Below are 17,308 nucleotides of genomic sequence, written 5' to 3'. Positions count from 1 at the left end.
GGGGCCAGACTCCCCACTCCTACCCCTAGAGTTCCAGTGTTGCTGATTCCAGCCCAACAACAGGTAAGCTGCCAGAATTCTACAGTCTCCAACTGCCAGCACCTGAGGCCCTAGCACATGAAGCCAGTGACTAGGCCCCTGGCTCCCAGCACAAGAAGCTTAGGTCAATGCCCCCTGCTCTCCAGCAGGAGAACTCAATTTAAAAAAAAAGTCAGAAAATAAGCAAACACAGCAAGCAAAAAGCACAAAGACACTGAGCATAGACTTTTATTATGGGGTTAGGGAAGATCAAGGCAGAAACTGAGAAGAGGACAACATTGTCAATATACCCACATCTGGAACCTCCAAAGGGAATATGAACTGGTCTCAAGCCCAAAAAGCCTTCTTGGGAGAGCTCAAGAAGGATTTTGAAAGTCAAATAAGAGAGTTGGAAGAAAATTTGGGAGAAGAAATGAAAGGTATGCAAGAGAGAGTCAATAGCTTGGAAAAGGAAGGACAAAGATTAACTGTAGAAAACAAGTCCTTAAAAAATACAATTGGCCAACTGGAAAAAAAAGGATATTGAAGAAAACAACTCCTTAAAAAGCAGAATTGGCCAAATGGAAAAGGAGGTACACAAACTCACTGAGAACTCCTTAAAAAATAGAATGGGCCAAATGGAAAGGAAGTACAAAATGTAATAGAAGAAAGTGGAAGCTAATGACTGAGATATCAAGAATCAGTCAAACAAAATTTTTAAAAAATGAAAAAATAGATTAAAATGTAAAATACTTCATTGGTAAAACAACTGACCTGGAGAACACATCCAGAAGAGACAATTTAAATAGCATTGGTCTACCTGAAAACCATAATGAAAAAAAGAGCCTGGAAAGCATCTTTCAGGAAATCATCAAGGAAAACTGCCCTGAGGTCCTAGAACCAGAGGTAAAATAATCATTGAAAGAATCCACTGATCACCTCCTGAAAGAGATCCCAAATTGAAACCGCCAAGGAATATAGTAACCAAATTACAAAATTACCAGGTCAAAGAGAAAATACTGCAAGCACCAGAAAGAAACAATTTAAATAACACTGAACCACAGTCAGGATTACACAGGACCTTGCAGCTTCTACATTACAAGATCATGCAGAGTGGAATACGATATTCCATAAGGCAGAGAAGTTTGGATTACAAGCAAGGATCAACTACCCAGCAAATTTGAGCATAATCTTTCAGGGGAGGAGATGAAATTCAATGAAATAGAGGCCTTCTAAACCTTCCTGATGAAAAGACCTCGGAACTCAACAGAAAATTTGATCTTCAAATACAAGACTCAAGAGAGATATGAAAAGGTAAACGGGACAGAAAAAAACAACAACATGTTATTAATCAGGACAAACTGTTTATATCCCTACAAGGGAAGATGACACTTGTAACTCTTGAGACCTGTATTGTTATTACATCATTTAAAAGGATATACATAGACAGAGGGGGTGGGTATAAGTTGACTTTGATGTAATGATAAAAAATCTAATTAAGTGGGTTAAATGGAGCTAAATAAGTATACTAAGTGGATCTAATTAAGGGACTGTATAGGAGAAAAGGAAAGCAGAGGGAGACAAGGGTAAATTACATTACATGAAAAGGCACAAAACCCTAATACTGTAGAGGGAAAGAAGGGAGGAAGATGAGCATTGTTTGAACCTTATTCTCCTCAGATTTGGTTCAAAGATGAAATAATATAACCAGTTAGGTATAGAAACCTAAAATGCCCTATAGGAAGTAGGAGGGGGGAGGGAGATGAGCATTGTTTGAACCTTGTTCTCCTCAGATTTGGTTCAAAGATGAAATAATATAACCAGTTAGGTATAGAAACCTAAAATGCCCTATAGGAAGTAGGAGGGGAAAGAGAAAAGAAAAGGGAGGGGTGAATAGAAGGGAGGGAAGAAGTAGTAAGGGAAAGGGGAAGAAAAGGGAGAGGGCTAATAGAAGTCAGGGTGTACTAAGGGAGGCAGTGGTCAAAAGCAAAACTCTAGTGAGGAGGGAAAGAGAGAAAAGGAGAAAGAAAAGCATGAATGGGAGGGTGGGGAAATAGGATGGAAAGAAAGACACAGATAGTCATCATAACTATGAATGTGAAAGGACAAACTCTCCCATAAAACAGATATGGATAGCAGAATGGATTAGCCACCATAATCATATAATATGTTGTTTATAGGAAACACATTTGAAACAGAGGGATACACACAGGGTAAAAGTAAAAGGCTGGAGCAGACTATATTATGCTTCAGATGAAGTTAAAAAAAAACAGGGGTAGCAATCTGATCTCAGACAAAGCAAAAGCAAAAAATAGATCTTATTAAAAGAGATAAGGAAGGAAACTAAATCTTGCTAAAAGGTTATCATAGACAGTGGAGTAATATCATTACTAAACATATATGCACAAAGTGGTATGGCATCTAAATTCTTAGAGGAAAAGTTCAGGGAGTTAGGGGAAGAAATAGACAGCAAAACTATACTAATGGGGGACCTCAACCTCCTCCTCTCTTAACTAGATAAATCTAACCACAGAATAAAGAAGAAAGAAGTTAGAGAGGTGAATAGAATATTAGAAAAGTTAGATATGGTAGACCTCTGGAGAAAATTGAAGGGGGAGAGAAAGGAATACACTTTTTTTTCTCAGTAATACATGGCACTTACACAAAAATTGGCCATGCATTAGGGCATTACCAACCCATAGTCAAATGCAGAAAGGCAGAAATATTAAATGCATCATTTTCAAATCATGATGCAATAAAAACTGTATGTAATAAAGGTCCAAGGAAAGATAGACTAAAAATTAATTGGAAACTAAATGATCTAATCCTAAAAAATAAAAGGGTCAAACAACAAATCATAGAAACAATAATTTCATCCAAGAGAATGACAATAATCACATATCAAAACTTATGGGATCAGTGAAAGCAGTTCTTAGGGGAAGTTTTATATCTCTAAAAGCTTACATGAATAAAATAGAGAAAGAGGAGATCAATGAATTGGGCATGCAACTAAAAAAAACTGGAAAAGGAACAAATTAAAAATCTCCAATTAAATACCAAATTAGAAATACTGAAAAACCAAAGGAGAGATTAATAAAATTGAAATTAAGAAAACTATTGAACTAATAATTAAAACTAAAAGCTGGTTTTATAGGAAAAAACAATAAAATAGATAAACTTTTAGTTAATTTAATTAAAAGAAAGAAGAAAACCAAATTACCAGTATCAAAAATGAAAAGGGTGAATTTACCACCAATGAAGAAAAAGTTAAAACAATAATTAGAAACTATTTTGCCCAACTGTATGCCAATAAATTTGACAACCTTAATGAAATGGATGAATATTTTAAAAATATAAATTGCCCAGATTAACAGAAGAGGAAGTAAAATACTTAAATAACCCCATCTCAGGAAAAGAAATTGAAAAAGCCATTGATGAGCTACCTAGGAAAAAATCTCCAGGGCCAGATGAATTTACAGTCAAATTCTATCAAATATTTAAAGAAAGAACAATTAATTCCAATACTATATAGACAATTTAGGAAAATAGGCAAAGAAGGAGTCTTACTAAATTCTTTTTATGATATAAATATGATGCTGATACCTAAACTGAGAAAAGTCAAAACAGAGAAAGAAAATGATAGACCAATTTCTCTAATGAATATAGATGTAAACATTTTAAATAAAATGTTAGCAAATAGATTACAGAAACTTATCATGAGAATAATATCTTTTGACCAGGTAGGATTTATACCAGGAATGCAGAGCTGGTTCAATATTAGGAAAACTATCAGCGTAATTGATCAAATCAACAACTAACAGAAAACGCATGATCATCTCAATAGATGCAGAAAAACTTTTGACAAAATACAACCATTCCTATTAAAAAACACTAGAGAGCATAGAAATAAATGGAGTCTTCCTTAAAACAATAAGTAGCTTCTACCTAAAATCTTCAGCAAGCATCATATGTAATGGGGACAAGTTAGAAGTATTTCCAATAAGATTGAGAGTAAAACAAGGATGTCCATTACCACCACTGTTGTTCAATGTGGTACTGGAAACATTACCTTTAGCAATAAGAGAAGAAAAAGAAACTGAAGGTATTAGAATAGGCAAAGAAGAAACAAAGCTACTACTCTTTGCAGATGATATGATGATATACTTAGAGAATCAAGTAAAAAACCACTTGAAATAATAAACAACTTTAGCGAAGTTGCAGATTATAAAATAAACCCACATAAATCATCAGTATTTCTATATATTACCAATAAATCCCAACAGCAAGAGATAGGAAGAGAAATTCCATTTAAAGTTAGTGTAGACATTATAAAATATTTAGGAATCTACCTGCCAAAACAAATCCAGGAATTATATGAACACAATTACAAAACACTTTTCACACAAATAAAGTCAGATCTAAATAATTGGGAAGACATCGGTTGTTCATGGGTAGGCTGAGCTAATATAATAAAAATTAGAATTCTGCCTAAGTTAATTTACTTATTCAGTGCCATACCAAACTACCAAAAATTATTTTATAAAACTAGAAAAATAATAACAAGATTTATTTGGAAGAACAAAAGGTCAAGAATATCAAGGGAACTAATGAAAAGAAATGCTAGGGTAGGTGCCCTAGCTATTCCAGATCTTAAGTTGTATTATAAAGCAGCAATCAGCAAAACTACTTGGTACTGGCTAAGAAATAGAGTTGTGAATTAATGGAATAGGTTAGGTATGCAAGACACAGTAGTCAATGACTACAGTAATCTACTGTTTGATAAACCCAAGAACACCAGCATCTGGAATAAGAACTCTCTATCTAACAAAAACTGCTGGGAAAACTGGAAAAGAGTGTGGCAGAAACTAGGCATAGACCCAAATCTCACACCATATACCAAAATAAAGTCCAAATGTGTTCATGATTTAGATATAAAGGCTGACATTATAAGCAAACAGAGAGCAAGGAATAGTTTACCTGTCAGATATATGAAGAAGAGAAGAATTCATGACCAAACAGGAGATAGAGAACATTACAAAATGCAAAATGGATAATTTTGGTTACATTAAATTGAAAAGGTTTTGCACAAATGAAGCCAATGCAACCAAGATTAGGAAGGAAGTAGAAAACTGGGAAATAAGTTTTACAACCAGTGTCTCTGATAAGGGCCTCATTTCTAAAATATGGAGAGAATTGAGTCAAATTTATAAGAATACAAGTCATTCCCTCAATGATAAATGGTCGAAGGATGTGAACAGGCAGTTCTCAGATGAAGAAATTAAAGCTACAGATGAAGAAATTAAAGCTATCTATAGTCATGTGAAAAAATGCTCCAAATAACTATTGATTAGAGAAATGCAAATTAAGACACTCTGAGGTACCACATCACACCTATCAGATTGGCCAACATGACAAAACAGGAAAATGATAAATGTTGGAAAAGATGTGGGAAAATTGGAACACTAATGCATTGTTGGTAGAGTTGTGAAATGATCCAATCATTTTGGAGAACAATTTGGAACTATGCTCAAAAGGCTATAAAAATGTGCATACCCTTTGACCAGCAATAGCACTTCTAGGGCCATATCCCAAAGAGATCATACAAATGGGAAAAGGACCCACATGTCCAAAAATATTTATAGCAGCTCTTTTTGTGGTGGCAAAGAATTGGAAATTGAGGGGATGACCATCAGTTGGGGAATGACTGAGCAAGTTGTGGTATGTGAATGTAATGGAATACTATTGTTCTGTAAGAAATGATGAACAGGCTGACTTCAGAAAAACCTGGAAAGACTTGTATGGACTGGTGCTGAATGAAGTAAGCAGAACTAGGAGAACGTTGTACACTGTAACAGCCACATTATGTGATGGCTAATGTTGATAGACTTAGCCCTTCTCAGCAATGCAAGGATCTAAGACATCTCCAAAAGTCTTACAAAGGAAAATGCTGTCCACATCCAGAGAAAGAACTATGGAGTTTGAATGCAGATTGAAGCTAATATTTGCTTTTTTTTTCTATTTTGTTTTGTTTCTTCTTTCTTGTAGTTCCTCCTATTGGTTCTAATTCTTCTTTACAGCTTGACTAAGGCGAAAATATGTTTAATAAGAATGTGTATGTAGAGCCTCTATCAGATTAGATGCCATCTTGGGGAGCAAGGTGGGGAGGGAGGGGAAGAAAATTTAAAACTCAAAAGCTTATGGAAGTGATTGTTGAAAACTAAAAATTAATTAATTAATTAATTAAAATAAATGAATGATCAGTGATAGAGCCGTTGTTTGATTTCTCATCTTTGCTTTCCCTCCTGCAAGCCTCCACAGTCTTCATGGTCTGAAGGTGCAAAAGTTGAAGAATGCTACTTACCATTGTTTTGTGTCTGAAAAACAGCATCACCCATGCCCCAGAAGGCAGCCAAGAAGAAGAAGATAATCTTCTGAGAGGGATGAGGTTTCCACAGCAAAAGGAAAATCATGCAGGACCCTTGTATCGTTGTGCCTATGAGTTTGAAGAGAAAAGGAAAAAGAAATAAATGACCACTGCAGATGAGTGAAAGAATGGGAGATGGAATTTAGATACAGAGAAGGAAGTTTCACTGATCTGTTGGCTTCCTTGATTTGAATGCTGTTTCCTTAAAACACCCACTTCAATGAGTCTTAACTGGAACTTGAACTTTTGTAAGTCTCCTTTTTGTACTAAGACAAAGCACAGATGCTAATGAGATGAAGAATTTCTTTTCAATACAAACCTACTCTAGGGTTTCTAGGTCTTCTTCAGGAATCCATGAATTTTTTTCTTCCTTTTACTTACGCTTTTCTTTGCACTCCGAGCATTAAGAAAGGGGCCTGGCACAGTAATAATAGGAAAGGCTTCTTCATTGGTTTGCTAACTGATAGATACACTGGCTATGAAGACTAAACTGAAAATGTCAAGACAGAGGAAGCTTGGGTCCAAAACAGTCAATGGGTTACTAAAGAATAGACCCATCAGAAGCAGTATATTCTATGATTTTAGGACCTAGGTCAGTTGCCAGTATTAGAAGTGTGAAGGAGGAAAACAATGGTAAGTTAACTACTGGGGACAGAGAAAAGCTTTCTAAATCGAAGGTTCTTTCCCCTACATCATTCTGTCTCACAATGTTCCTGATAATTGTGACTTCCACACTGTGTCAATATCATGCCTTCCTGCTCATAAGACACTTTCTGCTTCTCTTTAAAATGTAATAAGCATATCTTTGGAACAGGAAAGTACCTGTCCACATGCCTTACTGATGAGTTTCTCCATCCTCCAGTTCTTTCAGGCCTGATTGGATATATGTTTCCAACTTCAGAGTTTAAAATCCTCATTTATTATCATTGATATTGAGCTCTGTTCTCTTCCCTCATGATGCTCAAGAAAAAATACTATTGAAATAATGGATAGAATAAAATCTATCAAATTTGAAGCCTTAGAAAATGAATAAAGGAAGTACTCTGTGGCACACTGGGAAGGAGTCTACCAACAATTGCAGGCATGATAGCAGCAATACATAGACTTAGTTATAATCTTTATAATCATGTCTTAATAAATGAGTCTTTTCCCATGTCAGTCTTCTACTTTCCATACTGATACAAAAAAGCATGAAAATGGGAAAAGATCCTAGATTTAGAGCAAGAAGACTGCTTTTTGGTGAAATCCTCTCTCTACTTACTATCTCTGTGACTTTTAGATAAGTAAATCACTTTACCTCTTAGGCCTCAGTTTCTTTACCTGTAAAATAGAAGGATTCAGGTACATAGCCTTTAAGGTTCCTCCCTGCTAGACATCCCTCTGGTTCACCTCTAGATTTCTCTTCAGTTTTATTGGGGTTCTATATCATAATTCCATAGTCATATGTCATCAGTGTTATTTGGGTTAATTTTGTTTTTTTCTATTCTTTGCTTATAGGCTATTCCCCAGCACTGGTCCACCATCTGGCAATAATATTGACCATGAAATGGATCGAGTGAAAATAAATATTAATACCTCTGAGTGCTTCTGTATGGATCAAATAAGCTAGTTGATATTTGTAAAGTGCATTGGGGAAAAGTGTAATTTCATATAGAATAACAAAGTACATGTTTTGTTGATAGAATAATCATAATATAATAAGTAACATTTATAGGTGCCTAATAATATATATGTGCATATAAGTACGTATATGTAGATAAAGTAAACAACATCCCTGAATGATAGTCTACTAAGAGTTAGAGTTGGATGGGACCTTCGCTGTGATTTAGTCCAGAGGTGTCAAACACAGGGCCTGTGGGCCATGAGCCCTCAGTACTCCCAAGTGCTGGGGAATCAGATTAAAATGTAATTGGGAAATACTTATCAAAATAAATAAAAATACAGTGGAACATAGATGATGTTAATATGTGGTTTTCTAAGTCGATATGATACTACAGGGATCCTTATGTACAGTTTAATGGTCCCCATTTGTATTTGAGTTTGACACTACTGACCTCATCTAAAGCCTTCATTTTATTGCTGAGAAAATCAAGGACCAGAGGAAAGACAATAAAAGTAACTTCTTTCTAGTTACATAAATAGTAAAGGACCCAACAAGCAGCTAAATCCAGGCCTAATTCTAGGACCAAAGCTCTTTCCCTACCATGCAGCACAATGAATTATAAACATTATGTTCAGATAGAAAAGATAGCAACTTATTGCTACTAACTGATAGATAGATGAGTAGATAGATAGATAGTTAGATAGATAGATAGATAGATAGATAGATAGATAGATAGATAGATAGATAGATAGATACAAACCTATTGCATACAAAACTTTTCTGCCAGTGTACTGGGAGAGTTTTCCAAACATCAAAGAACAAAGGGAAGTGGCACCCGAAAAGCAGATCATCACGAACCCAACATTGTGTATCCCCAGGGCACAGGTGACATATGACTGAAGAGAAAAGAGGCAAATGTTAAAACGATGTTTGCACTCATGACTGTTCTTCCTTATGGGTAGGGGCTGAACTTGTCATTTTATGGCTACAAAGATCTAGATGGAAACTTGACCATTGCAACGTAGCTCTTTCTCCATAACTGACAGTCCTAGAGAGTTACTTAGAGCCCTGAGATGTTAAATGATTTGCCCAGCCAGGATGTGTCAGAAGTGGGATTTGAATCCATATCTCCTTGATTCCAAGACCAGATTTAGCCACTTTGTTGCTTCTGAATTGTCACGGTTTGAGAATTAAGCTTTTTCAAGAATTCTAAATCATATTCTAACTCATTCTGCTATTTGATGGATGGCCTGAAATTTTGTTTCATCATTTAGGTCCTTAAAGGAAAATGCTCATCTTTGCATGTGAAATCTTTTTGGATCCAAAGGAAATGAACTGAATTTAGGGTTCATTGACAAAATTCAACCCAATCATCCCTCTATGAATAAATCCACTTTATTTTCTTCAGGAATTATGCTACTAAAGATGATTGATGAAGCTGATCATTACTTACAGCCTTGATTACTGAGGAAGGGAGAGAAGGCAATAAGCATTTGCTAAGTGCCTACTATGTGTCAAGCACTGTGATAGACATTATAAATATTACTTCATTTGATCCTCGTAACAACCCTATTAGAAAAGTGCTATCATTATCCCCATTTTTCATTCGAGGAAACTGAGGCAGGAAGAGGTTAAATGACTTAGGAAGTGTCTGAAGCTAGATTTGTACTCAGGTTTTTCTGTCTCCAGGCCTAGCACTGTACTGTGTCACCTAGCTGCCTCCCATGGGGATGATGAAGGAAGGTGATAAAAATGAGAAAAGTCTCAAAGCAAATGGCAGGCAGAAAATGTTTCTTATTCGAGTAAATGCAAAAGATTTTACTCAAGCTCCTTTGTACATGTTCCAACTTCCCTCATCCTCGGTCTCCAAACTACATCTTAGCCAAGGAAATAAAGTCAAAGAAGACACTGAAGAGTGGATCTTAGGGAATGGAAAACAGTAATGGTCTGTTAGGCCATGGCTAAGTTCATCCTTGCATAGAATGCACTACCATAGCTGATGTACTACAGTTGTTCTGACCATGAACAATAAAATTAAACAAGATGAGACTGGTGGTACTTTTAGTTTCCTCAATAATTCCTTTCTAAAATTTAATTCCAAAGTGGGTTTTATTGGTGTTGTTTGCAACTGGGCAATAACATTTTATTACTGATTATTACTCCCAAGTTTTACAGGGAGCCATACTGGGGAAAGAATATATTTTAACATAAGTAAGGACTCAACTGTAAGATCTTTCTCAGAGATTGACACACACACACACAGAAATTGGTTGTCATCGATTATAAGAAAAGCAGCATGCTTAGGCTGGGTGAAAAGAAGTTTGGACTTAGAGTCAGGAAATAACCTTGGTTTAGATCCAGTTTCATATGTTTATTTGTTATCTGGGTCAGTCTTTTAGCCAACTGTCATACCTGAAAATAAGGTGGTAGGGATAGTAATACTTGTAATATTTAAACCACACAAGTGTTGTGAGAATTAGATGGACTCAAAATCACATAATTTAAGTTGAAAGTACAAACTTGGTCCGAAAGATAATCCATGACCTTCAAAGAGGGGACTCCTGGGGTAGTCTATATCATTTTGAGATAGCTCTCATATGCTCACATGAAGCATAAATATGTCTCTTTCCAACTCAAATTCACTGATTCTAGTTTTGCCCTTTGAGGATAAACAGAACAAAACTAATCCTACTTCCAAGAGACTAGCCTTCAGATACTTGGATAAACTGTCATGCCCCTCACTTGATATTAATTATTAGAAGGAAGCACATTGAGGACTCACAGTAGGTCCTGGTCTGCCCTGTCTCTCAGCAGAATCCACTCACATCATTAGTAGAAATAGCACACACAACATCACCATTAGTTATACACACTAATATATGAATTTAATTTTCTCTCATACCTTTGTATAGTCACCAGAAATGAATGCTTGCTCAAATCCACCATACATTGTCAGAGGAATGAGGAGACATTGCCGTTTATCTCTAAGATGTTGAAAAGTTGCCAGGAAATGGGTCCAAATAGGAGCATTCTTTTCTTTTTCAGTTTCTTCTGAATCATTTGGAAGTTGATCAAGAAATACAGCTATCAACAATACTGCCAAAACACCACTTCCTTTGGAGAAAAAAGGAACCCGATATGACAAGTGTGAATCAAAATGTGGCTTTTTTGTTAAACTTTCTGGCTATCACAGAATATGGGACCCATGATTTTGGAACAAGTGGACTCTTTCTAGAGTCCAATAGCCAACTCTGTGTGTGTTTGTATAATATGTGTATATATACACACAGAGAGAATATATACATACATACATATATGTATATATGACATACACATGTATTATACAAATATACTATATATATATATATATATATATATATATATATACATTATGTCATATAAACATACATATCTTTAATTATACATCTTTCTTCCAATTTGTCCCAATAGGTTTTACATTTCAATACTTGGAAAAGCCAGGGTATAAAAGTTTTCAGATAACTGAAAACTACATTTTACTGATTATGGCCTCTTTGAGAACATTCACAAAGTTCAATATGATCAGTTTCAGCAATGATCTCTGAGGATCCTCATTTTTAAGCATTGCTTCATTTAGAGCAGTTCTCATTCATTCCTGCTCTTTGTTTGTTGTAGCTGAGCCAGTCATGAGTTTTCCATGAGCAAAAATATCTTTACCACCTGACCTTAATTTCATGTCCTTCACAAATCGTGTTAATTTGATGCTGCTTATGAATTAGGATGGACTCTCACTGAGGACTATTTGGAAGTCTCAGGAGATTATGCTCACTCTCATTTCATTGATCTCTTCTCTTTATAATGTAAAGGTATAATGCCTTCTGTGAGCAAGAGTTGAAGATGCTGGAAGAAAGGAAAACTGCCAATGGACACAGTCACCACATGCTACTGGCCTGAAATTCCATGAACGATTGGCTTTATATATGAGCTTCTTCTTGGGCTTCAGGAAGACCACCACCGACTGTGACCGCTTCAGTTCACTGAACCTCTCACACCTGTTAGCCTATAAATCTTATTGGTTTACCTTTGCCAATACACTGGGATAGGAGTAACTCTGGTAACTCTAACTTCACTTCAAAAAGACCTACCAACACAAACTAGCCCCTCACAGCATATCAAACCTCTTCTAGGAGAGAAATTGTATAAAGTTGAGGGGAGGGGTGACCTTCTCTGAGTAAATACAAGAAAGAGGAAGAGAATTTCAGTTGCCCACATTTCCTTACTATTGACTGCTAAATGGTATTTACTATAGACACATACCGGTATAGATACCCAGCAAGGTATAGACTAATTCATTTGCTGGGCGCTTAGTACTGTTTGTAGCTGTGCTGGTTGTCATACAATCATTTGCTCCACAAAGACGCAGTTGCTCTTCTGTGATTCCTTCTGTAAAATAAGAATATAAACACATTAGCATACTCATTACTGTCCCACTGGTCTCAAATATTAAGCAGAGGAGTAAATCTCTAGAATCCAGCAATGATAGATTATGACCCTGTGTGGCCATTGACACCAAGATTTTCAAAATCTTCTCACATAGTTTGTACTTAAAAATGATCATTAGGTTGTCACTGGAGTTCTCCTATGATGCTTCCTCATGGTTTGAAGATGACCCTCAAAGGCTATGCCAACCAACTGGAAACTCTGGCACCACCTCCCAAGTACTGCCCAGAAGTCATCTCTTATCAGCAATTCCCTCATCATCTGAGATGGTTCATCTCCAAATATGGGGACAAGTGATAGACTGTTTATTATCTGAGGACCATCCTAGCTATATCTGGGTAGCTTTATCCCCATACAACTCTCTGGAGTTTATCCTGCATGCACAGTCTCTCCTCTGGTTCAAGACTTAGAAGACAGGGATCCAAGGTTTTAGTTGAAGAATAGTTTGTAGAGATGGATAACAACATGACCATCATGTAAACAAATGTTTTGAAAATGGTACCATGTAGCAGGACATCTCTGAGTAAAGGCCAATATGATTTCTGCTTTCTTTTTCACTTGGAGGTTTCTAGACACATATGTAGTGTGTCTATTGGGTCCTCAAGCATTGGAAATAGAACACAGTAAAAAACAACTGGATTTGGAGTCAGAGGACCTGGATTGAATCCTGGTTGTAGCATTTCCTACCTGCGTAACCTCAAGAAAATTATTTCACCTCTCCAGGGCCCAGTTGGTTCATCTATTTTTTAAGGGGGAGAGGGAGCTTGGATGGTCTTTTCTGGTTCTAAATCTATGACCACCTTCAAAAGGTTCAGAAATGTATTTTGCTAAGTGATTCAAACTATAATTTTCTCTATAAGATTTTAAGACCCAGAATTTAAAATAAATTTTGGAATTATTTCCGGATAGTCAGGTATTGCAACAGAAAAAGTGCTGAATTTGGAGTTGGGTTCACTTCTGTTCTCAGATGCTTACTAACTGCATCACCTTGAGCAAGTCATTTAGGCTCTGTCTGCCTCAGTTTCCTCATCTGTAAAAATAGGGATAAAATTAGCACCTATCTCCCAGGGTAGTTGTGATAATAAAATGAGATATTTGCAAAGAACTTTGCAAACCTTAAGTACTATGTATGTTTGTGTGTGTGTTTGTGTATGTATGTGTATGTGAGTGTATTTAGGTGGGAAAATGTTATAGCAGAGATACTGATGGAAGTGGGTTCTCTCTTCCTACTCAGATTTCCCCCTATCTACTGTAGTGAACTCTCACTCCTTCTAATTCTTTTTAACTCATAAATGCAATGGCCTTTTCTCAATCCACTAATTCCTAGGCAGTCAATTAACCTTTTGAATACCTCTAATTGTCTGTCATTTGACAACTTCTATCCATTCCTCCCAGTTCTTCTCTCTGTTTCTAATCAGAATAAACCTAATCCTTCTTCTGTGTGCCAACTGCTCAAAAACTTGAAGACAGTTCATGCTTCTCTTCCCGTTCTCAATTCTCCTTGCTCTCTTCTGGACACATTCTCCAGCTGATTAACATCCTTCTTAAAATGTGGCACCCCAAACTGAACTCAGTGGCCCAGATGTAGTCTGATCTATCATAGTATTATTACTGAATACTATGTTTTTCTCAAACAACCAATTAAGCCTTTACCAGTCATTGTGCTTGTTCCTGGGTATACAAGAACAAAGAATGAAATGATCTCAAAACTCAAGGAGTTTGCACCGTAACGGGGGAGAAAAGTACATCTATAATTATACATAAAAAGTACAAATGAAAACAAATTGACATAACACATGGTAGTGTGGGAAAGAGGGCCCTAGCAGTTGGGGCAGTATAGGAAAGATTTCATGAAGAAAGTTGTTCTTTGTTTCTTGAAAGAAGAAGGTGCTTCTATGAAGCAGGGTTGAGGAAGGAGGAGTGTACCCATTGAAAAGGTATGGAGACAGGAGTTGTAGGGCTGTGTATGAGGAAAAGGGAGAAAGGCAGTTAGGCTGGAATGTAAAATGTAGAAAGGGTAAGAAAATGGACAGTGAGATTGGAAGGTTGGAGCCAAGTTTTAAATGACTCTTTAAAAGCTGAACAAAGAAGTTTATATTTTGTCCTCAAGGCAATAAGGACCCACTGGAATTTATTGAGGAGGTGAATGATATCACCAGATCTAGCTTATGGAAAATAACTTAGACCACAGTGTGGAGGATGGACTGGAATCCATCTCCAAGATCATGTTAGTTTTCTTGACCACACCACTGATTCATTATTAACTTTGAAGTTCACTAAAATTTATTCATCTTTTCTAACAAATTGATGCCCAGCCATGCCTTTCCTGTCTTATACTTGTTAAATTGATTTTTTTTTAGCCTAAACGTGAAGCTTCACATCTACTGTCTATTTGATTTCATTCCTTTTTTTTTGCCCAATTTCCTTTCAGTCCAAATTTTTCTGAATCCTGACTATCCAGTTAGTTACCCATCACAAATTAGTGTCATCTGCCCAAATGTAATGGCACTATTTAACCCTTTTTCCAAACCATGGATAAAAATGTTAAATGTCACAATACCAAGTCCAGATCTTTGCAGTGACCCATTAATGATGATTCTCTGGTTCTGGCCATTTAGCCACTTAAAATATCCATATATTTGTACTATTATCTATCTCATATCTATTTACTTTTCCCACAGACCTTATCAAATTCTGGCTGAAATTTAAGCAAACATTATCTACAGCAGAGGTGTCAAACATATAGCCTATAGATCATAATGCCACACTCCCAAATGCACCCAAATCAGTTTAAGATGTATTTGGGAAATATATAACAAAATAAATAAAAATAAAATAGGACATTTGTTCAACCATTTCAGACCCTTTGTGACCTCATTTTGGGTTTTCTTGGCAAAGATAATAAAGAGGTTAGCCATTTCATTCTCTAGTGGATCCATTTTGTCAGGCAATCAGGTTAAGTGACTTGTCCAGCTAGGAAGTTTCTGAGGCTGGATTTGAACTTAGATTTTCCTAACTCTAGGCCTAGTATTCTATTCACTGAACTTAGCAGCTACCTCACAAGAGAACATAGATACTGTTAGTATGTGGTTTTCTAAGTCAATACACAGCCTATGGAAATCTTTCTATATGGTTTAGTGGCCCTGTTTTTATTTGAGTTTGACACTACTGGTCTATGGTATTTTCCTGATCATCCTGATTAGTAACCACATAGGAAAAGAAAATAAGCAGATTGAGGCATAACCATGTTTTGATGAAGCTATTATGGATCATTTTTAATGTCTTTTCTACATGTATGTATCATGTCTTTAATAATACATTATAGAATTTTACCAAGAATAAAATTAAGTTCACTAGTCTATTAGCATATATTCTCTTACCTTTGGTAAAAATAGAGCCAAAATCTTTTTCTAATCCCAAAGGTACCTCTCCTATCCTTTATGATATTTCAAAGATAACAGTAATTGGTAAGCTGTAATCAATTTTATCAGCCCTTTTGGTACCCCAAGATATAGTTCAGTTGGTCCTGGTAACTTGAAGTCCTCAAAGGAAACTTACTGTCTTACTCTCACCTTCCCAACAAAGCCAACCAAGAAGGATTGGTTAGGAATCTGGAAGATAATGAGGAGAGTATGGTATGGCAGAAGTCATAAGAAGAGAGAGGATTGAGAATTGAGGGATGCTAAATGCTATAGAATAAGGTCAATGAGGATGAGGCCATCAAAAAAGAAGCAACTGGATTGTGCAACTTGGAGGTCATTAGAAAGCTTGGAGAGATTTTCAGTAGAGCATAGGTCTAGTAGCCAGCCTGAAGAGTGTTGAGGAATGAGTACAGCCAGGTGCAGTGGAAAGAGGAATGTTGATCAGAAATGAAAATTTTTTTCTGCTATTAAGAAGTGTAAATACAACAATGATGTTGTCCAAGACTATGAACTTTAATCTTAATTTGGGTTTTGGTATTGCGATAGTTAGAGACAAAATGACATAAAGTAGATTTTTTTATTACCTACATAAAAATGCTAAAGCATGTATCACCATAATGTGAAGCAGTCTTCTGCCTGATTAATTAAGAAAGAAAAGAAAATAGTTTCTGGATAGTCTCCCTTTTAATGATTACCTCAAAGTGTCACCATCATGGATGGTCCAAGATTATGAAGGAATGTGCTTGAAAACTTCAGGCTGACTTCTACACCACGATTCTATGGAAATGTGTAATTGATGAGAGGAGGAAAGGCAGTGGTGAGGGAATATATTTTGATCACATTTTCAAGTGTTTAAGACAAACTTATACTTCCTGTTTTCCAATTCTCCTTGGCAGATGACCAAGCACCCTCATTAAAGTAGAAAGGGAAAAGGCAAAAGAGAGATATTATCCTAAAGCAGTTCTGACTTGGCAACATTATATGTGGTCATAGCAGTGTGAAGTGACAAATGTGTCACTGTTTCTTAGAACCCAGAAATTTTTAAATTCTTCCAGACCTTTCTAACAGCAGGCATTCTGGTATACTGGAAAAGAGCCCGAGGCTCATAGTCAGAAGGCTTGGCTCTTTCACTTGCTAATTGAGAGGCTATCAGAAAGTCACTTAAACTCTCTGAGCCTCAGTCTCCTTATTCATTAGGTGGGAAAAGTAATATTTGCTGAGCTTTCTAGTCTTCTTATATGTTACTCCTCTTCATGCACTCTATAATTCGGCTACACAGGTCCACCTGTTCTTCAAATATGACACTCCATCTCCCAACTGTATATTTGCTGCAAAAATTTCCCCATCCTACCACAGAACACT

The 17,308-nt window shown here is 36.2% G+C and overlaps 1 protein-coding gene across 2 annotated transcripts in view; it reads right to left on the bottom strand.

The window, feature by feature from the left end:
- The window catches only part of LOC110196938 (protein unc-93 homolog A-like), a 158,456-nt gene that overhangs the window by 12,379 nt on the left and 128,769 nt on the right, over window positions 1-17,308 (bottom strand). For both annotated transcript variants that reach the window (XM_020970421.1, XM_020970418.1), the window contains exons 5-8: window positions 12,342-12,467; window positions 10,948-11,159; window positions 8,806-8,941; window positions 6,380-6,511 (exon numbers count right to left, since the gene is read on the bottom strand). In XM_020970421.1, coding sequence (XP_020826080.1) covers window positions 6,380-6,511; window positions 8,806-8,941; window positions 10,948-11,159; window positions 12,342-12,467 — 606 coding nt within the window. The remainder of the gene's footprint in view (window positions 1-6,379; window positions 6,512-8,805; window positions 8,942-10,947; window positions 11,160-12,341; window positions 12,468-17,308) is intronic.

Source organism: Phascolarctos cinereus, unplaced genomic scaffold (assembly GCF_003287225.1).
Source record: "Phascolarctos cinereus isolate Bilbo 61053 unplaced genomic scaffold, phaCin_HiC Scaffold_5;HRSCAF=322, whole genome shotgun sequence".
Classification (NCBI taxonomy): Eukaryota; Metazoa; Chordata; class Mammalia; order Diprotodontia; family Phascolarctidae; genus Phascolarctos; species Phascolarctos cinereus.
The sequence above is the reverse complement of the archived record's forward strand: the minus strand, read 5'-3'. Positions and strand labels throughout refer to the sequence as shown.